A 26,196-nucleotide genomic window follows, 5' to 3' on the forward strand; every position below is an offset into this window, starting at 1 on the left:
AATCAGAGTCAGATTTGCAAAGTTAGATATTACTACAGGTGGTACCTTTTAGCTCTTCGCTAATGTGCTCTAAAGGAGTAAAAAGTGAATCTTACCTTTCTGTAAAATAAATTCGTGCTGGTCTTTCATTTCATTTGCCGCACGCATCCTTACGGAAGTAGCAATCGGCAGCTTATAGACAAGATAAATTCGCCATGGACTGTAAAAATATCCTTCTACATTTATATTCATAGTGTGTGAACTTTCTTCTAGATTTAAAACCTTCAATTGTCAAATTAGTTTTGTGTCTCGTTCTTATTGTCAAATCGACAGCAGCAGTGAAAGCCTACATTGCATCGCTGTCATACTACTAGAGAATTAATACAATTTATTTATTCATTTATCCTTTGAGCATCATATAGAACAGTATTGTCAGGTATGCAATAAAGATAATGGACAAGTGCGTGTGCGAGTGGATGCGTTCGTTGTTTGTTTCTTTTTTTACCCGAAAGGTCTCGAAAATGGTTCAAATGGCTCTGAGCACCATGGGACTTAACTTCTGAGGTTATCAGTCCCCTAGAACTTAGAACTACTTAAACCTAACTAACCTAAGGACATCACACACATCCATGCCAAGGCAGGATTCGAACCTGCGACCGTAGCGGTCGCGCGGCTCCAGACTGTAGCGCCTAGAACCGCTCGGCCACTCCGTCCGGCCTACAGGTCTCGATGAGTGAGTTTGCGAGAAACGAAATATGTGACATAAATGGCCGTATATTTTGACTGTATTGACTTAGAAGCTTAATTTTTTTTTTACTGCTCCAAGAGACCATGGACCCTAGTATGTAAAATAAATTTCAACTTGATACCTGTATCCATTCCTGAGAAAAATTAATCTTAAAAGTAGGGCACACAGATAGATAGACTGACGAACAACAAAGTAGGGTTTCGTTTTTAACTTCTGAAGAATGGAACCCTAAAAAAGTACGGAAAGTACGGTATTTATAATATGCAAATGAATAAAAATTTAGACAACTGTTTAGTGTAATGCATGTAGGGATGGAAGAGAAACTAAACATATCACTGTGAAATTCCTCTTTTATCACGAGTAAGAATGTTTCCAACTTATAACTGCTCACAGGAGAGCTGTTTAGAATCAATGTTGACTCACAGTTTAATATTTTCCCGAAACTGAAGAATGACGTACTTGTTCGAGAATGATAACACTTAAAAGGATATTCTGTAAAACTTTTGATATTTCATGTGGTTGTAGGACTCTTTTGTGAACAATGAGTTTGAATAATTTGTTTCAACACAGATAAGAAATGTTTTGCGAATGACGTTTCGGATTTGAGTTTCCCGCGTGGTATCAGTCAGTACTGCAGCAGATATAGAAGGCTGTGGGTCTGCGTGATAATACACTGCAAGAAAGTAAACAGAAATGTTATATTTTATTGTCCCGTATAAACTATGACAATACCTCCTAATGGATTTAATTACGCCAACATGAGGATACAGTATAAGAAATATTATAAAAATCTGGTATATACATACTGAGTAGTTACACAAATAAGCTTTGTCAGAGGCACTACATCGTAATGCGGAATGCTCCTCCAACGCCAGAGACCCATACTCAAGATGGCTGTCACTTGTTGGCTGTAGAGTGATGTTCTGCTGATTTCGGTGTATAGAATGTGACGTTTGTGTAGTAACGAGTATTTTTGTTAATATTTATCGGTGACGGATTGATACCAGCTGGTGTTGCGAATATTTGATAGTGTGCAGTGCTTGTACAAGGAAGTGTTAATTGTGTTTCTGTGTAACTGGAAGTTTTCGCATTGCATTTATATGTGGGTGGTTTGATGTGTGTGATGTTGAAGTGACTTGTTTGCTGCCATGGATAATCCAACGTACGGTTTCCCCGAAAGGTAATTCTTGAGCCTACATAATGTAATTTGAAAGTATAAGTTGTGATAGAGCTTTTGATCCACACGGTCTTAGACATCTCTTCATTCATAGGTCGGAACGACTTTCAATGTGACAGCGTTGTTTACATTGTTTGTTTATATCATACAGTCTATAGAATAATTAATCTGTTGTAAGACGGGCGACACAGATGCTGTCTTATCTGTTCCTTTCACGGATGGTCATCTATTCTAATAAAACTACTTCAGAAGATGTATAAATACTGTCGCGTCACTGTTTAAACCTCTAGGCTGTCGCATTTTAATTACTAAGTTTGTACTGTTACCCTCAAACACGAAATAACACATCATTGTATTTTATAACATTCGGAACTATTCCGTAAACCAAAGTTACCGTTCGGCAAGTATTTCGCCTATTTCTTCGCATGACCTTTCGTTTTTTATGTTATATGAAATGCCTTTCACGAAACGAAATAGATCGGCGATCAAGCTGTCTGTCGCTGACATAAAAGTGTGTAAACTTGAGACATTGAACTCTGATATTTCCGTCCATTGGATTTGAGACAGTCATAGAATTTTCTGTTCGTGGTTCCTTTAGGCTTGCCTTGTTTATCAGGGCCCTTATCTCTGCCTGCATTATTTTCTGCTTTCTTGACGTGCGTGCCCCCTTACCTACTAGAAAGCAGTTCATGAGTTACAGATGCGACGATATGTTTACATCTTATCAATGTTTAAAATATTACACTGTAGTGCAGAAGATATATGGTGATAGTCATAGGAGGACAATATAAAAATTATTGAGTGAAGGTGGGAAAGTACACAAACAGAAATTGTCAACTGAAGAACGTTTTATCAGGTTTGTGCATCAAAGCTGCTGCAAGAAATAAGTGTAGGAGAATATATTTCGTATCTTGTCGGTTGACAAATTTCATTAGTTTCAGTACTGCAGGAGCTAAATGTGGGAACTTATGAATCGTTGACCAATGTAGAATATTTTTGTATAACATACAGGTATCTCCTACCCAGAGGAAAACATTGCACAAGAACATGTGGGTCCATATTGTTACGAACACTATGCAGTGTTTATACTGCAATATCTTGAAGTTGAAGAGTGAAATTATTCCCTAGTGAAATATTTTGTTACATGCTAATCCTGTTTGAAATTGAAAATAAAGAAATTAATCAAAGAGAAAATTGTGTTGCCCTAGAAAGCCATGGTTATTTGATTACTTACGTTTTAGCCTACAAGTAAGTGACCTAACTATGTGGAAAGAACTGCCAACTTTTGTGTAGGCCCAAACTATCTTTGTCCTTGACTTTATGTCAATGTAAGGTCAACATGTAATTGTTTCACATCTTAAACATTGTAGAAGTAGGCTGACTGTTGAGGTGCCTTCATGGCACAGGCATCTGCTGAAATGTTTGAAAACATCACCAGGTGGTTGAAGGCAAACAGACGGTAATTGAATTTTGACAAGACTCAATACATAATACTGTGTATTCCTCACAGAACTCTACAAAACAGAGTGTAATTGAATTTTGTCAAGACTCAGTACATAATGCTGTGTATTCCCCTCAGGACTCTACAAGTTATAAAAATAAGCCTCTCACGCTGTGAAGTACAAGAGGTAGAAAGTGTTGAGTTTTTATGTCTACAGACAAGTCCCCACCTCAGTTGGAAAACTCACTACCTAATATTAATGAAGCACCTTGGTTCAGTTATGTTTCAGGTATGCATGAATACTGCTATAAGCAGGTTAAAAACGAAGAAATTAATTTCTAATGAGTCATGTTTTGGGAAAATTCCAGTAAAAGTGATAATATTTTCAGAACACAAAAAGAGTATTAAGAATTATATCAGGTGTTAATTCAAGAATATCTTACAGAGACCTCTTCAAAAAACTGGGTATTTTGACAACTACTTCATGGTACATATATTCATTAATTTCCTTTGTCATTAGCAGCATTTCTCTTTTCACAAAATAGGCCTACAGTGAGAAGGATGCATGTAGCACCAGAAACCAACCACCTCTACAAAGATCACAAGGGGTTAGCATTAGTACAGGAAGAGTTCAGATACATGGCTTCACATGTAGTATACAACCAATCACAACACATTAAATTTTAAGTAGTGAGGTTCAAGATTCATTTAAAGAATTTTCTGTTAAGCAACTCACCCCCCCCCCCCCCCCCCCAGTCGATAGAAGAGTGTCTTCTCAAGAATTCTTAAGTTTAATGTTTTGTGGTAATGTATTATTAGAATTAGCATTGTAATACAATAATGGGTAAAAGTTATGTATTGGAGGCCCCCCCCCTCCCCCCCCCCCCCCCTCCTTTTGCAGTTTACAATATAATGCAGATGTAAACCTTAGGCTTCATTACCAGTGAGTTTGTTACCACAAGCAGATTTTCTGCTTTCGCATTCATTAGCTTCGCCAACTCACAACCAGGTTGTGTCACCTTCCGACCTAACCCAGACTTCGGACAGTGCTACAGATCAGTCTGTCACCACAACCAAGTTTTTAGATAGGTTTCAATATGTAACTTAAAGCCCGGTAATGTTTGTCATTTATTGTTTTGCACTTAAACTAAATTAAATGTACACCCTCGACTCCCTACCCAGAGACCACTCTCTGTGTGATCCATGGAATGTGACTAATATAATTTAACAGTTACAGATTTTTTTCCAAATAATAATCAGTTTGGAAGAAGTTCAGTAAAAAAAAGCTGCATAAGGACACCTATTGTTTTGTTGACTGGGAGTTGGAACTATTGCAGTTCACATCCTATTGTTTTCCCCCTCCAATTCTTTCTTTTTTCAAGCTGTCGCAGAGGCCACTTATGTTGGACAGTTGCCCAGTAGTGATGCTGAAATGTGTTTAGTCTTCAAGCAGATGCAATTCCTCTCAATACAAATGTCAGTTACCTGTAGAAGTAAAGTCATGAGTGACATTATCTGTGAATGGCATGAATTGTGCTCTGTTAGCCCTCCATGACCAGTGAGGCACATGTTTATACAGATGGGGAAGCTTACCTTCAATGCACACTGAGGCATTTTACCATGGATTGTTAATCTGCTGCATTGATTCAGCCTGCGCCTGTCTTGGTTCTAGCCTTTCTTGCTAGAGACTGCAAGTTGGGCTGTATGAGCAGATCCCAGTACACGTGCTGTGCTAACACTACATTTTCTGCAAAATGACGTGAAAAATTTCAGCTGTGCTCACCCAGGTGTGGCACTTCATTTTTGGTGCAGTTGTTTTGCAAATGATGTGGATATGATTTTCTGTTCTGAGCATGAAGGAATTTAAGTTGAATCTGATGAGCCTAGTGCTAAGAGTGCCATGTGAGTATTGTTTATTCAGGGGCTGAAAGAATATGACAAAAGTTTGAGTTAACCCACGTGCAGTGTCTTTTCATTACCACAAAGAAATTATCCATACTTCATTCAGTGTTGATTTTTCCAGTTTATATAAACATCTTTTTCCTTAACAGAGTTGGACGAAAGTTAGCATCTGTTTACAGAAGAGTTATAAATTCGGTAATGCATTGGAGCTTCTTAATTTTTTGTGAAACAGTCTGGAGAAGAAAAGAGTACCATTCCGGCACTCGTTTATCTGTTGAATCGATACACACACAGAGCTTGCCAACACAAGTATGAGGAAGGAATGCATTCACAGCCATCTGTGAAACAAATCTATGGTGACTGGATGTTAAGTTATAAAGAATGAATTGTAACTTGATGGATTGTCATAATGCTGCTTGTAGGTGCTACGACCTGTGTCACAGCTGTTAACAACTTTACCTACTGAAAATTCGCAAATTGCAGGAAGCTGCAGTGTGTAAATGATTAAAAAAGTATTTTTACCATCACACACCCATTAATTTGAAAACTTCTTTCAATTTGGACATTGTGTGACAAGCCTTATGTTGGCTTCCATTTGATGTCAGGAAGTAAAGATTTTGTGTCAAACTGCAGAAAAAGGTGAGAGCACTATAAGAGGTTGCTGGTCAATCAAATTTCACGTGCAGTTGCACTGTAAACCCACAGAAAACAAAAAAGACCAGAATGGTATGGGATGCGAATAACAGGAGAGATGAAAAGGGTTGTAGCCCCCGATTGTGTGCCAGTAGTACAGGCTTCATAGAATAAGTCATTAGAATGGGAAAATAAAAATGTTTGTAATATTTCATATGGTAATATCATGGCTGACTACATTGTGCTTTCACAACGTTCCTCTGGGGTATATTTCAGAATTGTGTAATATGCTTCCTTATTATTTCGGTGATCAAATTAAACCAAAAGCATGTAGGCCTATGTTAAAAAATCTGTGACAGAAATTCAAAAGTACAGGAAGCAACAGATTGGAAAAAATGTTTCTAGTGCAGGAAATAGGCAGGCCAATATATTACTAAAATTTCTTTCAAGATTGATTTTTTAGCTTCCTAGAGTGACGAAATCCTGCATCAAACTGAAGTCATTCTGATTTTTTAGCTTCCTAGAGTGAGGAAATCTTGCATCAAACTGAAGTCATTCACTTTTTAGAAATTAAGAGAGTGGTGCAGCTCATATAAAAGACTCACGTTTGTGGCCCTTTCAGTAATTAAGTATGGCTTTGGTATCCTTCAGATTTAATATGCTGTTGGCAATAGAGAGAAATATGCAATACAAATCAATGTTTTTTATCACTGATGCAGGAAACATACAGCAAATGACGTAAACAACATGGCTACTACAACGTGATATCAGTGGTGATTTTTTTTTTCCCAAATTTGTATCAGTCTATCATCACAACCAATTTTTTTGGTTTCACATTTGTTGGCTTCACCAGCTCACCAGCGAACCGTCACCTTCTAACGTAAACTAGACTTCTTGCAACGCTACAGATCAGTCTGTCGCCACAACCAGGTTTTATTGCTTTCACATTTATTGGCTTCACCAACTAACTACAAAACTGTGAATATACACACCAAAATGTGACACCATAGCAGCCCTTAATGTTACGCTGCTGGTCAAAGCTGAAGACTCACATTGAATATTCTGCTTGACTTGCCTTTGGTTGCTGTGGTACATGTAACCTGGTTTAGAGTGTTTGTTCTTATGTGGTGAAGTTGTCTGGTGATACTTTGTTCTGGTGTAATGGATGTAATTAGCATCATAACAAACAGTAAAGCAGTATATTTTGTTAACATTCCTTAGAAACTAAGTTTCATGCCACTGGCACGTATTTACCTGTTCAAAAGAAACTGCTAGATCTATGCCATACATACATGACTGAAATAATCTTCAAAGATGTAGCGACTATTTAATGTTAGTATTTGGTAGCCTTCAGTTGCAAACTCAGAATTTTTAATGCACATTGAATTCTCCTTTAAGCTGGCTCATCTCTGCTCATTGTTCTCATAATGTAGAAAAAGTTGAGGCATTAGTGAAACACACTTCTTGTTGTCATAAGAGTTCTCATAAATTTCTTGATATGGGCAATTTGATTTAAGTTTTCTGTGGTTTCTATAAATTACCCTAAACAAATTCATGGATAGCATTGACATAAAATCATAGTTGACGGATTTCCTGGGCGTTATGTTATTCTGCTACTTTTATGTTTGTTTTGGTATGTGGTAAGTTACACTTCCCGCTATTAGTTTTTGTAGTCTGTGTGTGTGTGTGTGTGTGTGTGTGTGTGTGTGTGTGTGTGTGTGTGAAAAATTGTTTTCTAGTCTGTTGTGAAATAGGACTAATATTTGTACCCCCTGGTTTCATTAATGAAAAGAGCCATTCATTTTTCAATTGCAAGGTGTGGGACAATATTTTTTGTTTTGTCATAACCAGTATGATTAAAGCAGAGAAGTCTGTTTAGCTAATTTGTAATGTTGATTAGATGACATTTTTCCTTGTTGAATCAACATTGTGGATTGCTGTTGGTGCATTTCACATTTGATACAGTTGGCTTGTCTTGCAGTACATAGTATCTCGGAGAAAATGCCTTCATGTCACCCCTTACCCATTGAGCAAGAGCTAAATAATATTTTTTTTAAAATGGTTATTGCTTGTGAAACACTGTTTATAAGGGAAATATTTATTTTCTGTCTGTGTAGAACTTTGTATGATATTTTTGCATAGGGAGTTGCTTCATAATAGATTTACATATGAATGTCTAACACCACTGTGGAATCAGCTGCTAAACTGTAGTCCAAATTAGTGCGTGAATTTTGCATTCCTTGTAATGCACTTGCTGTTCTCCATACTTGCGAATAAAGTAATTATTGATTGTCCCCATAGACTTGAGTGAATGTGGATTTGTTTGTTAATTAACAGTGGAATTGAGTAACACATGTTACTTGACAATACTACATTGCCTCTGTTTTTAAGAAAATGCTGATAGTCTCATAACAAAAATGACTTTAGTACACGAGCAAGCAACCATTGTTTAATACCTCACTTCTTATGCCATTTATGGTGTGTGCAGAAAATTGACTGATTAATTTATTCAGAACTCATTATCATATGACCTACATCTTGCCCATTTCAGATGTTACAGTGCTCTTTATGTTACTTTCCTATATTTCTCTGACACACATTTTTCTGTAAATGGCATCATGGTTACCATAACCATGTAATTATTGTAGTGACTGTACATACCTCTCTCATCTTGCATAATAAATTGATGTATTACATATAATCATTCATTCGTTTGCATCACAAGCCATAAAATGTACCATTACAGAGAATAAGAGGGGAGGTCCTCTAGATCTGCCCTACACTGCATTAATTTTCTCAGGCAGATTTAACACTGACTAGAAAAGGTGTAATAGTCCTGTTCAGTTCATGCACATTTCATTCCTTGTCTACATTCAGACAGATGATGATATCGGAAATTGTGTGCCCACATGGTTTAATTCTACTTGAAATTTCTTTTAGACATATTGAGACTTTGTGTTGTTGTTAGTCATAAGGCAGTTGTTCCTAGGCCTGGATACTGATTAGATTTTTCTCTATCTGTCTTTCAAGTCGAAATTCTCTAGTGCTTCACCTATCTCTCACAGATGGCCATGGATTTTACATGCAACATATTGATGCATAAGAAGGTAGTAGTTGTTATTTGTCATTCCTGTTTACCTTGGCTGTTTAAATGGTTGTTGTTTCAGCAGTTTCTAAGTGCACCAAGAAAAGAAGCCAAGTGCGTGATGTGGCTTTAATGAAGTACCCCTGATAATTTATTTTTGGCATTCTGTCACTGTTGCTTAATGTACTTGTCCCTGTTAAACAGCATGTATTCAAAAGCTTCTTAAAATATTTATTTCATGGAATAGGCAACTCACCTAGTAATGTATTATAATAATAAATAATATATTTGATATGGACCCGATGTGAACACGAGCATAATGTGTGTGTGTGTGTGTGTGTGTTTAATTTTTTTTACTGTCTCCTCAGTATAGCGAATCAATGTTAAATTAAAAAGTGCTATGCAGTAACGAGTACAAGTTAGGATTTATATTCTTTTCTAGCTAGAGTAAGAGGAGATAGAGGAATGTTCGATCTGAGTCGTCGTCTTTGACCAGTGACACGGAAACATTTTGACAAACGCCGTAAACAATATGGCGACTGTAACGTGGTTCTTTGTATTTATTTTTAACTGGCTAAGGTACAGCTCAGTGTGTCACCACAACCAGTTTGTTTTAGTATCACATTCGTTGGTTTTAGTAACTCTCAAATTATCGCCATCCAACATAACCTCTGGCGAAGCTACAGATCAGTGTACCACCGGAATCAGCCTTTCTTTCCAAATTCGTTGGCTTCGACAACTAATAACAAAGCTGTGCATATGTGCACCGAAAAGTGATGTGACAGCCATTAACATTAATCCACTGGCCAATCCCTACGTCTCTTATCGAACATTCCTTATGACGTTTTTTAGACTCGGTGTTGCGTTTGAAACCTGGTGCATATTACTCGGTAAGAACCGGTCTACACACACCTCCTTTTGCAATGTACCATTCGACCCTTAACTAGATCTGTTGGCGGTAAACGTTAGAATATGTTCTCTGCCATATCTCTACACATACGTAGCTGCAAAAGGAGATCCAGCACTCGGTAGAGACAGCCATCGTGTTTTGCCCTGTAAATCTGTATGATAAATGCTGATTGATGTTTAGTGGGGCATGTGGATACTTAAGTTTGATCTGCTTTAATAGCATATAATTTGCTTCAGGATTTCGTCGCAGCGTATGTTAGCTATATTCCTGAAACGCGACTGTAATGTTTGCAGTGTTCCTCAGTGTGCTGCTAAGGGAATAGGCCACAGAAGCTCGAAAATAGCTACTTCATGCAGAGTGCAAGGAACGGCTCTATTCTTCGGCCGACGTTCTTTTGGCGATTTTTCTTGTTTCACCAGCACGAGTGACTAAACATTTCCACCAATGATACGTGAAGCTTTGACGATGTCAGGACCTCGTGTTGGCGAAACGTCAGAAAAGTCTTCTGACAAACGTCTGCCGAAGAACCCGAGACAGAAACCAATAGGCATTATGTGTAGAAAAAGCATACATTGGAAAAAAATACACACGTTTGTAGATGTGATTGGTCTGTTATCGTCTTCAAAGTGCAGCAGCCATTTTCTAAGCGGTGAATATCTTTCATCGTCGTATTTATCGTTAGCGTGTAATGAGAAAAACGTTGTCTGTGTGTGTGTGTGTGGGGGGGGGGGGGGGGGGGAGATGAGGGAACAAAAGAGAAACAGAAACAAAGACCTCTTTTATTTCCAGATAGGCACTTTATATTGCCACCGTAATCCACTTGGACGTCGGCGAGCAACGCAACCGAACGTCTTGCAGATGGTAATAACAACGTTATATAGCAGAGCGATTTCCAAGGAACTGAAAAACACCAAATTCGCCAGTTGTGCTTGACTCCTGAAGACTAGACCTATCTACATCTGCATGATTACTCTGCTATTCACAATTGTCTGGCAGAGGGTTCAGTGAACCACCTTCAAGCTCTGTCTACCGTTCCACTCTCGAACGGCGTGCGGGAAAAACGAGCACTTAAATTTCTCTGTGCGAGCCCTGATTTATTTTATCGTGATGATAATTTCTCCCTATGTAGGTAGGTGCCAACAGAATGTTTCCGCAATCGGAGGAGAAAACTTGTGATTGAAATTTTATGAGAAGATCCCGTCGCCACGAAAAACGCCTTTGTTTTAATGATTGCAACTCCACGTATCGTGTCTGTGGTACTATCTCCCCTGTTTCGCGATAATACAAAACGAGCTCCCCTTCTTTGAACTTTTTCGATGTCATCCGTCAATCCCACCTGATGCGGATCCCACACCGCACAGCAATACTCTAGGATAGGGCGGACAAGTGTGGTGTAAGCAGTCTCTTTAGTAGATCTGTTGCACCTTCTAATTGTTCTGCCGATGACTCGCAGTCTTTGATTTGCTATACCCCCAACATTTTTAGAGTATACAGTGATGACAAAAGCAAATGTGTAAACTGTAAGAATAAGAGGTGGCAGTTCCAGAAAACGTTGGACATAATGAACAATAAGGAAAACTCCCAATCGTAGAGGTACTGTGGTTGAGGTAGTCTGTTCGAACACGGTGGTGGATGGAATGTTCACTGTTAATATTTGGCCGGTAGGGCGAGTCATGAAGTTCTTGCTGACCAGACTTTGCACCAATCCCCCGGATTAAATTTTAACACTCCTTACGGAGTGAGGGTATGTGACACTGTTGAATGTGATCCGTCTGTCGGGTGGGAACGTTAAGCTCGAGTGTCTCCTCCGTGGTATCTGAGACTAGTAGGTTATGTGCTTGCACGGCTTTTACGCTCTCTTTTTTTCTTCACCCAAAACAACACAAACTCTGAACCCTACTACAAGCACACATCAGTCATACACGCAAACGACGCTTTATAATAGGTCGGAGAGAAGGCCCAAAACAACACAAACTCTGAACCCTACTACAAGCACACATCAGTCATACACGCAAACGACGCTTTATAATAGGTCGGAGAGAAGGCAGCTGCCAACTACCTCCAGTGTGACTTTCACGGGGACGATAAAACGGAAACAATCCCCCCCCCCGACCATGACTTTTCAATGTTCGCAAACTTCCTCCAATAGTTCAGCACTTGATGCATCAAACAGCGTCATTAGAGATAAAATTTATGTAGAGGAAGAACTTTTGCAAAAGGTGAAAGATCCGTTCTTTATGGTTCACATTTTCTCTTTCATATTTGTGTTTTGTTGAAATTTATCACAGACTTCAAGATGAGCGCAGCATACACACTGCCGTCGTTCGTTTATGGATAGGTCGTCAGTGGTGCCCCGTGTGGATTACACTCTCTTCTGGCACTAGCAGATATTTAAAGGGTTGTAAGAGATTTGCTTCAGCCCAAAATATTTTCAGTTGGCAGTGCTGCACACCTTCGATGAATATAAAAAAACTGCATCACGAGAACCAGACTGATTGGAGACCAGGCAGTGTGTTCCCGTAACAGCAAAGCTCGCAGCCCCTGAAATATTGTGCACAAAATGTAAACTCGCAAGAACACCCGGAAGTGCATCATTAATTAGTCACGCCGAGAAAACCTGAGAGATAACAAATACATAATTACTGCGTTAGCCTACAATATGTGTCACTAACGCATGCATTCATTAACTTACACCGTTTTCTGTTAGTAAGTGCACGAATTGATAGTCCTTTGCATTTATCAGCATATTCTGTCACCAAAGGCGTAACATAAATTGTAAAAGTGGCAAATGCTGCAACTTATAATAATTGCAAACCTGACACCAATGAATCTTCGTGTGGGCTGAAGTGCTATCGGTGACCTGAAGACGGTCGCTGGACCGAAACTGATATACACATTATTGCAGCAGCCTTTGGTGCCGATCTTTAAATGGGATCAATTCGTCATCAGAGAACTCTTATCAGTATGCTCTCCGACCACTGTGACTATTCAGCAACAGCTGCACGAACTTGATTTGCATCAACAAAATTTTTCCTTTAACATCTTCTCATACTGACAAATGTATCCTGCTGTCTCGTTGTCTAGCGTGAAGTATTGAGAGAAGGCACAGCGCCATGGGCTAACGGAAGAGGGCTTGAGCTGAGGTGACTTGATGTATTGAGGGTGGTGTTTTGAGAGATAGTAGTATGTACCAAAGCAAGAAAAATATGTTCAGTAAACATGGGCTCTAAAATGCATACCTTAAGAGCTATGAGTTCTTATTCAGTAGAAGATATGTGTTCCGCAATAGCGAAGATGAACAGGTGCTCACAGCCCTTCAGGTGCGCATGTTTAGGACCCTTGTTTACTGGACATAATTGTCTTGCTTTTGGTCAATACTACCATCTCTTAAAATGTGGAATACTTTTTTAACACCACGTATATCGTAGTGTTGTGACGACAGCGTGTAAATTTGAGAAATGCTCGTCAGCGGCGTATACTCTCGAGTACTTAGCTAAAGTGAAATATAAAGGTGGAAGATTTCATTATGGTCCCATTTCTCATAAAGCGGATTGAATATCTTTAAATCAAAGCGGCAGTGTTGTAGACAAGCATACAAGGGCATTCTGACCGCTTTCCTACTGTCTGCAATAGCAGAATGTTTATCGGACTAAGTAAGACAGTATGACGAACCGGGACGCGAATCCGAGTCGTTGCCTTTCACAGTTTATGCGCTACCAACTGAGACTACTGATATGAGTAAGCGTTGATAAATGTGCTATCTACCAGAATATCAGTATCGGAAGTATCGATTGGTCTCAAAGTAAACGATTACTTTACACAATTAATCAGCACTGTCTGTGTGGTATACAGAAAACACGTGCAGTTGTAAAATATATATCAGCTTTCCGCAAGGTACACCAGTAATAATAAGTATTAGCTAGAAGAGACGAGAATATCTTCTTAAATAAACAGTGCATATAAGCTGAAGAGAATAACAGAATAGGGAAGACAAGGAATCTTAACAAGAAAATCAGAGACATCAAAGTAAAATTCCAGGCGAAAATTTGATTGATAAAAGACAGAAATGGTACAGCTCTAACATTAAGGAAAGACGGGGAGAATATGTAGAAGTTATATAGAAGAAAGAACCGCATAGCGATGATAATGAACTTAGGTAATTTTAAAGTCAGAGAGAGATATTTCGGAGTTTGAAGTCAAAAGGACCCTAGAATATATTGCTAGAAACAGGGCTAATGGACATGATAGAAATGCAGAAGAATTGTTCAAAGTAGTTGGAAAGAAAACAGTGAAAGTGTTGATTTCAATGTCAGAAAATATGGCGAACCCACCAGTGACCAAAAAACTGGAAAAGCTCAGTCAGTATTCATCCCGATTTCAAAGAAGGGAAATTCTAAAAGATGCTCAAATTATCGAACAACCGCTTTTATCCCACATCCTGGAAAAGTCATCCTTAAAATCTTTCCAAATAGACTTTTACAGTACATAGACCGAGAACTACCGACAGAACAAACTGAAGTTCGTGAAGGAAAAGGGACCAGAGATAACGTTACCGATATCCGATGGATTACACAGAAGTCAAAAAAATTCCAGAAAGATGTATGTCTCTGTTCATTGATTATGCTAAAGCATTTCATTATGTCGACCACAATAAATTACGGAAAATACTAAAAAATATGGGAGTACCAGATCACCTCATTTTCCTCATACGGAATTGATACTTCAAGAAGCCTTGACGAGAGCAGTATTTATCGTAACTAAATGGGTCTAGATTCAGAAAGTGGTACAGCAAGGCTGCGTATTGTCACCTTATTTATTCGATATGTATGCAGAGCAGATCATGAGGAATGCCGGATTCGATGAAGAAACCGGAATTAAAATAGCTGCGGTGAATATGAATAACCTTAGACATGCAGTTCATATCACACTGATGTCAGACGGAACGAGGTGGCGCAGTGATTAGCACACTAGACTCGCATCGGGACGACGACGGTTCAAACGCGCGTCCGGCCATCCTGATTTAGCTTGTCCGTGATTTCCCTAAATCTCTTCAGGCACGTGCCGGAATGGTTCTTTTGAAAGGGGACGGCCGACTTCCTTCCCCATCCATCCCTAACCCAGTGGGACCGATGACCACTTTGTTTGGTCCCATATTCCCAACCAACCAACGAACCAACTGATGGCAGAGGGTGAAGTTAGACTCTCGATGAAGGTGAAAGAAGAAAGTGCAAATGCTGGTCTAATGCAGAATGTCAAGGAAATTAAAATTACGCCAACTACACCTATCACTTCGTGACATACAGAAAGCGAAACAATGGAGGTAGTTTCTGTATTCACTTATCTCAGCTCCCAGATTTTTGCTGATGGTGACTGCGGCCGCGAAACCAAGAGACGCTTGTTACTTGGCACAAAGGCAATGTGCAACCCTGACAATGTTTTAAGGAGTAGAGACAGAACTTGAGCAACAGAGTAGGCGCTATCGCCTTTCCAGTTGTGATGTGAGGGCGTGAAAACTGGATCGCAAGAGGGGATAAACGGCACAGAATGGACTCCTCTGAATTGCGGGTTTAGAGGAAACCCATTTGAGCTCCATAGACGGAAAAGAACGAATAGGCCAGTATTATAGCAACTAAAAGGAGATTTCTCCTGGTCTTATACTGAATCAAAAGTTGACCTACTTTGGGCACATCATGAGAAGCCGTGATTCACTGGAAAATACATTAATGCTGGGCGAGATCGAAGGCACAAGAAGAGAGCGGAAAAGGATGAGAAGGATCGGTGGCATCACAGTACTTATAGATTCCAATCTAGTAAGTCTGTGGAAGGTTGTGCAGGGCTGAAGAAATTGGCGTGATTTAGTTCATGGAGTCATGGAGAGTCAGAATCCGACCAAACGATTAGAAAAAGAGAGATCCACTATCCAGAAAAAATGTTCGAGTGTTGATGTTAAACTCGAGTTGGTTCTTGCAAAGATAGCATAATTTCCATATTTTGCCTTGTAATCAAAATTAGTGATTTTCACTGTTTAATTGTGCGTCTCGTTTCCTCTGTGCTTGACTACGGATCCAAAGGTCTTGGGTTCGATCCCCAATCAGTCTTAAGATTTTTATGTAACTTACCACTTCTTTCACCTCTGATAATATTTGCTAACGTGAAAAAATGCCAGGTAACACCGTGTTTCCAAGTCCGCATTTACTGAATGGGTAAATCCAAAGGTTAGAGGAAGGCAACAGCATAGCACCCCCAACAGAACCTAGTAAAACACTGTGGTGTTTAAACCAACGTTCAGGTTGGTGACAGATGTATCTCTCTGGTAGCCTACAGGTAAAACCTTATTGTAAATGAGTAGTACTGTCTTCTAGAAAAACTTTTAATGATCCACTGTACTAATAGCAGATATGGGTAGCATAAAACTTACGTGAAAGCCTGTATTTTGTTTTCGGTTGGAATATTTGCCCTTTACTCCTTTCATTTTTGTTTTATATTATACTCTAGTTTATATACCTAACTCCAGCTTCTTTACACAGTTTTAACTTGTCAAAACTTCGTCGCAACACCCATCCTGCTGATGAGTAAGAACGGGTGTTCTCATACGTAGAATTCGAAAGTAGACATTCCTTTGAGTGCAGATGGTGTGGTTTAGGAGGAAGTTATTTCGCTTCACATGTCCCACATGTAATCCAGCTGTGTTTGTGTCCGAAAATTTGACAAATTTCCAAATGACAGCTTCGATTCAACAGCAGACTGTCACCGCTCCCTGAAATTCTAGCGCAGAATGAGATAGCATTGCTGAAGAAACGTTTCTCCTTATAGTCACCAATATAATCTTTCGAGTTACACGCTTTTATAAAGCCGAAGGTTGTGAACAGATATTAAACACAATTACATCAGATGTTATTTTAACTTCTGTCATAAAAATCCTATCCCTTGTGTCGTCTTTACAATTGTGCAAATCCCTTGACCATAACTGTGTGGCTATGACAAGGTGGCAGGGGTAAAATACAGGGAGCGCAAGGCTATTTACAATTTGTACAGAAACCAGATGGCAGTTACATGGGTCGAGGGGCATGAAAGGGAAGCAGTGGTTGGCAAGGGAGTGAGACAGGGTTGTAGCCTCTCCCCGATGTTATTCAATCTGTATATTGAGCAAACAGTAAAGGAAACAAAAGAAAAATTCGAAGTAGGTATTAAAATTCATGGAGAAGAAATAAAAACTTTCAGGTTCGCCGATGACATTGTAATTCTATCAGAGACAGCAAAGGACTTGGAAGAGCAGTTGAACGGAATGGACAGTGTCTTGAAAGGAGGATATAAGATGAACATCAACAAAAGCAAAACGAGAATTATGGAATGTAGTGGAATTAAGTCGGGTGATGCTGAGGGAATTAGATTAGGAAATGAGACACTTAAAGTAGTAAAGGACTTTTGCTATTTGGGGAGCAAAATAACTGATGATGGTCGAAGTAGAGAAGATATAAAATGTAGACTGGCAATGGCAAGGAAAGCGTTTCTGAAGAAGAGAAATTTGTTAACATCGAGTATAGATTTGAGTGTCAGGAAGTCGTTTCTGAAAGTATTTGTATGGAGTGTAGCCATGTATGGAAGTGAAACGTGGACAATAAGTAGTTTGGACAAGAAGAGAATAGAAGCTTTCGAAATGTGGTGCTACAGAAGAATGCTGGAGATTAGATGGGTAGATCACATAACTAATGATGAAGTATTGAATAGAATTGGGGAGGAGTATGTGGCACAACTTGACAAAAAGAAGGGACCGGTTAGTAGGACATGTTCTGAGGCATCAGGGGATCACAAATTTAGCATTGGAGGGCAGCGTGGAGGGTAAAAATCGTAGAGGGAGACCAAGAGATGAATACACTAAGCAGATTCTGAAGGATGTGGGTTGCAGTAAGTACTGGGAGATGAAGAAGCTTGCACAGGATAGGGTAGCATGGAGAGCTGCATCAAACCAGTCTCAGGACTGAAGACCACAACAACAACAACGTGACAAACTGCTAGATATCTCTGTTGTGCCTATGCATGAGTTGTTATATCGTCATGAATCGTAAATAGATGCTGTGCAGGAGCTCTGTAGGCTGTTGCGAACGAAACTGCCAATGATTCGTCAAACGCTGTACATGCAACGAAGGGATCGAGATTAAGCTTTAATGTCTCGTCGGCGATGAGGTTAGTGGAGGCGGAGCAGAACGAATTGTACACATAATGGGGAGAAAATCGACCGTCTTCTTTTCAAAGGAACTGCCGTAGTGTATGTAGACGTAAATCTGGGTTGCCTGATGGACCACCTAGCTCGACTACTATATCTAGTGAACGATGGTTAGATATAAGTAATCAAGAACTTTCGTTTGAATCGCAAATTTTTCGTGCTGTGTGTCAACTCCTAGTCGTTGCATCGCGCAGCAGTTTCCCGAAAGATTGATTGATAATGCGAGGAAAGTTATCTTCTGTTATTGCGATGCCGAAGTACCGACAGACAGTTGGTAGCTATATCGCAACATTTAAATTTATTTCTTGAATTTTTAAAAATCAGACTGCATATATTAACTCCAGTAACACCCTTGCTGCGACAGTGCAAGAGCATCCAAAAACAGCAATCCACGCCCGGGGTCGACTGCTGGAATCCATTCGCAGCGAAAAACAAGATCCGTCACGCATTCAATCGTGATTTAGTACCGATATGAAACACACTCGTTTACTGATTAGGACACCGGCGCTATTAATATTCAGTATTTATGGTATGTAAGTAAAATAAGAAAGTCACGAGGAAAATGGAAAAATAAACGACGTGTTACGATGATATTTGCTTTGTCGTTTGTGTCCAGTTTTTGAAATATATTGGAGTGTTATTTATCGCCCTTCAAATGGAAGATTGTGTTGGAGTTTTGAATATGGTGTAAATTTTGTAGATAGTAATAAAACTGTCATTCGCGCGAATAAGAAAATTGAGTGCATTGGTTTCCGGGTAAGCCAAGAAGTAGTATATCGTACCCAGTCACAGTGGAGTGCCGACTGGAGAAAATAGAACTTCATTCTTCTCTGACCTTTGCAATCGAGCGGAAATTGCTTGTGTTGGTGTCGTCTTCAGTGTTATTGTAAGGGCCATAAATACAGGAAGAAACTTGTTTTTTTTCTGCATTTAGAGACTGCCAGTTTGAGGCAAGTCGGCTTTCCCGAAAAGACATCCGTCATGGTACTCCGTTCAAATAGAGTACCCCGTGATAATTCACGTCAGAGAGCTTACTTTGTCGTAGGTGAGAAAATGGAGTCAGTCAGTCACAGCGTAACAATTACCTTCTATTAAAAGGCCTAAAAATAAACGAAAGCGCAAGTAAAACGAAATAGAATTTCATCTTCTGTGCATCTTTCCCTCTTTGGAAAGGATCTTAGTCAACTAGAAGCTATAGAGGCAGAAGTAGATGTGACCTATAAGATACGAAAGAGGTAACAGACACATCGAGCAAAACCAAAGCGTTAAAATAGGGATGGACAGACGTTTTTTGATAAGACGACACGGAATTAGGTTATACTTATCGCAGAATGAACGTCTCGAGCAGCAAGAAAGAGGTAACAAACACGAAAATGGCGACCCTTACGAAGTCACCTCTCATTGTTGCATTTCTGGGGTTCAGATTGAGAAACTGGGAATGGTGAGGTAATAAAGCAATGTGTTGGGCGAATTTGATTCAACATTTGTAACCACTATTGCTGAACTTCAGAGGGGAAGACTTCATTGAGGGATTTTGCGTTTGGGAAGCTCACTACTTTGTCATCAAGACAAAAGTAGACCAAGACCTACAAGGTTCTTTTGCACATAATACTGATTTCTCTGGTCTGACTCGCTCGTCTCCCTACACACATCCAGCTGTGTTCGGAAAATATCCTCAGTTAGTGAATTTGATTGATGGCTTCATTATTTCCAGGCCACCATGCTGCTAAAATCCCTTAAGACATCGATGTACCACCGCAAACAATTCTGTGGAATATGTTACTGACCAGTTTATGATTTGCGTTCGTGATAAAAGTAGTTTAATATAAATGTTTGATGATCTCTGTGCCGTAATATATTTTTAAGTCAGTACCTGTAACCAGAACCAGAAGGACGATAGATCTTGTAGAGGCAGTAATATTTTCGTCAAGTGACATTTTGCAGTTTTCAACCCAGTTTGGAGCATACGGCCACAAGATTTTACCAGCTCATCCGATCTACTAAGTACTTAAATTCTAACGTCGTCACTGTCAGTTGGATTCATTTGTCTTTTACATGTTTCATTCCATTTTAAATGTGAAGTTTTTCAACTTGTTATAATCTCACCATCGAAACCAACAGTATATCAAGTGAAAAGAGTAATAGACCCGAAACATTGTGTTATTTGTGCGTTACGTATCCGTCGCAGGATTCAAAAAGCAGTCCATTCTGAACGCAGTAAAATTAACACGGCGCTTACTGGAACATTGTAAGTATGCAATTTACAGCATTCGAAATTTAGTGCGTACAACTGGCATTTGCTCTGGCTAGCTGGCGCCTCGTTCCGAGTAGGCGGCATCAAAAGACCGAAGTCAGTCGGTGGCCGCGAGGCTGCGGCAGTCTTTTCAGACTGACTGCAATTCAGTGCAGATCGTTACGATCCTACGACCTTACTCTCCTTGGCCATACCTTGGGGAGGAAACAAAACCAAACGACTTGCAGACACTTATTCCTCTCCTGTCCTGGTTTGCACCCGAACAGATGCAGGGTCTTTTCTCTCTACGAAGCCAATGTTCTTTGTGGAGGATACAGATAACGCATTTGGCGAACTTTCTTCCCTTAGTGAGTTACGAAGTGGTTCCATCTCAATTAAGACGGCAAATCATACCCAGGTCCTGGCAGTACTCTCTCGTAAAAACTATGTGATACAATTGCGGCCATAACAGCCCATAAGACCCTAAACATGGTGCAGGGTTTAATTTTCCATCAGGATTTAATGCTGCAGACGAATGAAGAACTTCGTGAACATTAGGAGAAGCGAGGGATCCACTTCGTACGTCAGGCACGTCGAGACAAGTTTGACACCGGAGAATTCATCCTCGCTTCACGAGGAGGTCAAAATGGTGATTCACCACTGACATGTGAAGCCGTGTTTCCCACCCCCGATGCGGTGCTTTAGACGTCAGTGCTTCGGGCATATGTCTTCCCGGTGTACAGTTTGCAGAGACTGTAGCCGGCCACTTACCAAACATTCACCGTGTGCACTATCACATGTTGTGTCAGTTGTGCGAACGACCACTCTTCCCGATCCCGATTAGTGCCATCCTAATTCAGGAACGCAAAGTGCAGGAACTGAAGCTCTGCGATTGCCTGTCATATTTTGAAGCTCTGAAAAGACTATCGTTAATATCCCGTCTGCTTGACACGGACTTCAGCCAATTCTATGGCTAAGTCGTCCGCAGTACCTTGCGTAGCCGGCCAGAGTGGCTGAGCGGTTAAAGGCGCTACAGTCTGGAACCGCACGGCCGCTACGGTCGCAGGTTCGAATCCTGCCTCGAGCATGGATGTGTGTGATGTCCTTCGGTTAGTTAGGTTTAAGTAGTTCTAAGTTCTAGGGGACTTATGACCACAGCAGTTGAGTCCCATAGTGCTCAGAGCCATTTGAACCATTTTTTACCTTGCGTATTTACTCCCTCGACGTCGACCTCCGGTAGTCGCACAAGTAAACAAGCCCATGGGGGCTATAGGTCTTCCCCTCTCATGGTTCCTGCGGCACCAGCTACATCCATACTCCCCTAGCTACGTTACGGTGTGTGGCTCTAATTTTACCATCATGGTCTTCTCGTGAGCTGTGTGCAGGAAGAATTAATACACACTTATTGGCTGACTCTACCAAAACGTAAGTTCTCAGAACATTAATAGTTGACCCGATGCAATGGAGAACGCCTGTCTTGCAGCGTCTGCCACTGCAGTTGGATGGACATCTCGTGACGCTGTCGCGTTTACTAAATGAACCTGTAATGAAACATGCTGCTCATCTTCGGGTCTTCTCTATTTCCTCTATCGGTACCGTCTGGTACGGATCCCAGCCTGAAGAATAGTATTCAAGTATTAGACAAATGTGGGTTTTATAAGCTACCTCCTTTGTGGGTGGGCTAAATATTCTTAGGAGTTTACCAGTGAATCTTAATATGCCATTTACCTTACCTGCGACTGATTTTACGTGATCGTTCCATTTGAAATCGCTCTGCGCGAATAATCCTAGTTATTTTATGGATGTAATAACTGCGTCGAGTGATTGCTCAGCAGTCCTGTACTCATTCATTTATGGGTCTTTTTGCGTACTACGCGCAGTGCGTTACATTTGTTAATTTTGAGGGTCAATTGCCACTCCTTGCATCAAGCGTCGATCCTCTGCGGGTCTTCCGGCATTGCACAACAGTTTTCTAGCGTTGCGACTTCTCTGTATAAAACAGCGTCCTCATCATAAACTTTCGACTTGAGGTACATCCGAAGTTACCTTTATGTCTGAAGATTTCTTTTCGTTGAGAATGACGTCCTGGGCTCTGTTTGCTAGATGCTCTTCAATCCAATCAAACAGATTTACTGATGTTCTGTACGCTCTAATTTTGTTCATTAGACGACAGTGTGGAACTATATCGAACGCCTTCCGCAAATCAAGGAACACAGCATCAACCTGGGCGTCTGTATTGGTGTTTTATGAGCCTCGTGGACGAACAGGTCGAACTGGGTTTCACACGATCGTTGTTTTCGAAACCCATGTTGATTCGTACAGAGGTGAGTTTCGCTCTCATGAAATGCCATAATAATCGAGGATGAAACATATTCCAAAATAGTACAACAGACCGAATTGAGAGGATTTAGGCTTATAGTTTTGTGCGTATGTTCGACGGGCCTTCTTGGCACCGGGAATGGCTTGCGCTTTTTCAATCAGTAGAACTCGTACAGCAACGTACGGTACACTGCAGCTAGAAGAGGGGCACGTTCTTTCGCGTACTCTATAGTAGAATCGAATTGGTATCTCATCACGTCCAGTAGCCTTTCCTCTGTTGAGCGATATTCCGTGCTTTTCTATCGCATGATAAATTATTGTGATATGTCATTTTTACGTTCGTGCGACGATCTGTAGAAGGTCCTACCGTGCGATCTTTCTCAGTCAAACAGTTTTGAAGAAAAAAAGGTTTCGTATCTCAGCTTTCTCTGTGCCATCGTTCTTTTTGATGCCTTTATCGTCGCAAAATGCTTGGGCAGTTTCTTCGATCCGTTTACCAATTTAACATAAGACCAAAACTACTTGGATTATCTGTCAAGTCGGTAGATAGAATTTTGCTTTTGCATTCATTGAACGCTTCACGCATGGCTTTCCTAACGCAAAGTTTGGCTTCATTCAGTTTTTTTTTTTGTATGTGAGGTGGTTGGCTACGTTTAAATTTACAGCGAAGCTCGCTTTGCCTTCGTATCAGCTTTCGAACACGGCTCTCTAAACACGACGGGTCTTTTCCATTCCTCACAACTTAACTCGGCAAGCATGTGTCTGAAGCCTTTTGTACAATGCTCTTGAACTTTGTTCATTGATGCTCAAGCATTGTTAATACTGGAGCTGAAATTTTCAATTAGACATGTCGGGTAATCGGAAATGCTCCTTGTCGCTCTAGCTAAACGGATCATCTTCCTGCCTTTCCTTGTGTTTCCATTTATAGCCTTATTCAGTGACGCTGTAACGGCCTTACGATCGCTGTCTACGTTTACGGAGTCGAAAATTTCGGTTTTGTTTGTCACCAGCAGATGTTACTGGTGAAAATAATGTTCGAATAAGGCATTTAGAAAAAATTTCACGTGATTCCTTGTCCCTATTACTCGCCCTATTCAGCAGGGTCCCACTCTACAGCTGGTAAGTTGAAACCTCCACTTAAGACTATAACATAACCAGGAAATTTACACGAATTATTCACAAATCTTTCCCTCAGATATTCCACCACTACTGCTTCCGGGGACAGGGGATCTATAAGAGCATCCGATGACCATGTTTGATCCACCTTTAACACTTATCTTTACTCGCTTAGTACTAACCTCACTAGATGGTGGCGGTGGTGGTAAGTTCTCTGGGACCAAACTGCTGAGGTCATCGGTCCCTAGGCTTACACACTACTTACTCTAACTTAAACTAACTTACGGTAAGGACAACACACACACACCCATGCCCGAGGGAGGAATCGAACCCCCGACGCGGGAGGGACGCCTCAGACCGCGCGCCTCGCTAGATATTATCGCATTGTTTACGGCTGTAAACACGTTTCCACTCCGGCGTTCAGCCTTTCTTTGCGGTATACATTCCAATTGGAATTTAGAATTTCGTTACTGTTAACGTCTAGTTTCAGCCAACTTTCTGCCCTCAGTAGTATGTAGGCATTTCTAATCAAGACTTGTTCTGAGACCTTTCCATAGACGCTCTTGCAGTTGACTAGAACTATATTTCTCTTTCTCCGAACTGCCATGACGAATGCTACTTTCTTTAATTAATGGGGCCGGCCAGTGTGGCCGAGCGGTTCTTGGCGCTTCAGTACGGTCGCAGGTTCGAATCCTGCCTCGGGCATGGATGTGTGTGATGTCCTTAGGTTAGTTAGGTTTAAGTAGTTCTAAGTTCTAGGGGACTGGTGACCTCAGATGATAAGTCCCATAGTGCTCAGAGCCATTTGAACCATAATTAATGGGGATAGTGTTCGTCCCTGTCCGAAATTAAGATTAGGACACTTCGTATCGGGTGTGTGGTGGGATTTCTCTGTCGTAAAAAAACCACATGTGTACGCCTTATGTGCTCCTCTACCCTAGTAGCCGCTTCCTGCTTGTAGTCCACAGCTGACCTATTAAGAGGAGGTCCTTTCTCCAGCTGCCAGCGAAGGTCGAGAAATCCGTATCCAGTATCGTCACAGAATCATGCGAGACTTTGGTGTACCCTTTCCATTCGGCTCCATACCAGAGGACCGTGATCTGTTCTGGGAACGATGCAGCTTCTACCGCGCGAACGAGACGAGCTGTCTTCAGCAAAGCTGCTAGCCACCTGTAGGAGCTACATCCAACCAAACCAGTCTTCGGACTGAAGACCCCAGTAGTAAGAAGCAAAGCTATCGAGACCAGAAACACAAGATTCTCTGATAAGTATTTCAAACGTGTATCTGATGCATGTTCTCATTTCAGTCAGTTCTTTGAACAACTGCAATACGTCGTGTACCGTAACAAGTAGTCTACAGTCGTAAGTTGAGAATGAAGGCAAGAGCGTCAGAGTTGGAACAGTGAGACGTAGAGCTGTAGGCTCATACTGCCGTGCCAGCATCGCCAAGGTCACTGCATGCTGCTCCTTTTCCGAGAACCGAGCAGCTTGTTTCGCATCCACATTCACGCCGTCACTTGCTACCGGTGCGCAGCTGTGAGCGGGTGCAGGTGCGCGTGGCAAGGCGCCGAGAGGAGCAACAAAGCCGGCCTCACAGCGGAGCGCGGCAGGGCAGGGCCGCCCCGTGCTCTGCAGGTTATTGTTCTTGGCGAGCGCGGCGCCGCGCTGAGCGCGTCGCCAGCCGGACGCACGGGCAGGAAGTACTGGACGCACTGCGTGACGCCGCCTGCGTACACCGCGGTAGCGGCTATCCGCCCGTGTTCACCACACACAGCTGCAGGGCAAACGCGGAAGTTCGCAGCATTCCGTTGCCTGCCACGAAAGTTTTTATGTAGGAGGAACAGTCAACAGAAATTGATGAGTATTATAAGTGGCGATAAAAAAGTTTCCGTTCGATGGCGCTACTGCATCATTATGCGACTCCGATGCTAGTATATAAGCACCGACATGTAAGCAATGTATTAGTGTGGCATTCCTGTCCTTTCGACGTACGTGTGGTGATTGCGGAAACGTGAACTATGGCGACGTTGTTACCAAATGTACTCAAGCGGGACCAACGTGCTGTCATTCTTTTCGTGTCTGCCGACGGACAAACAGCGGTAGACATCTATTGGAGAATGGAGAATGTGTTCGGGGCGGCAAATCTGTTGTAAACCACCATCGTGGAATTGAATGGTGCACCAAGTTCCGTTCTGGTCGCCGGTTCGACACAAGAAGCCGGTCGATCTGAGTGGCCAGCCGCATCCGTTACGGACAAGAAGTAGTAATCTGCAGATGATGCAGTTATGGCGGACCGGCGCGTATCCATTCGTGCGCTAGCAAAGAATCTCAACAACAACTTCGGTAGCGTGCAACATACAAGTATTACCTGGCAAAAGTTAGGCTACCGCAAGGTCTGTAGCCATTGTCAACCCTCGGTGTTGAATCAC

At 41.1% G+C, this 26,196-nt stretch overlaps 1 protein-coding gene across 1 annotated transcript in view; it reads left to right on the plus strand.

Annotated features, from left to right (window-relative positions):
- Positions 1–1,613: 1,613 nt before the first annotated feature.
- Positions 1,614–26,196, plus strand: part of LOC124775767 (rho guanine nucleotide exchange factor 12) — a 1,141,602-nt gene continuing 1,117,019 nt past the window's right edge. The window contains exon 1 of the mRNA XM_047250599.1: positions 1,614–1,907. Within this exon, the coding sequence (XP_047106555.1) occupies positions 1,876–1,907 (32 nt within the window). The 5' untranslated portion in view covers positions 1,614–1,875. The remainder of the gene's footprint in view (positions 1,908–26,196) is intronic.

Source organism: Schistocerca piceifrons, chromosome 2, assembly GCF_021461385.2.
Source record: "Schistocerca piceifrons isolate TAMUIC-IGC-003096 chromosome 2, iqSchPice1.1, whole genome shotgun sequence".
Classification (NCBI taxonomy): domain Eukaryota; kingdom Metazoa; phylum Arthropoda; class Insecta; order Orthoptera; family Acrididae; genus Schistocerca; species Schistocerca piceifrons.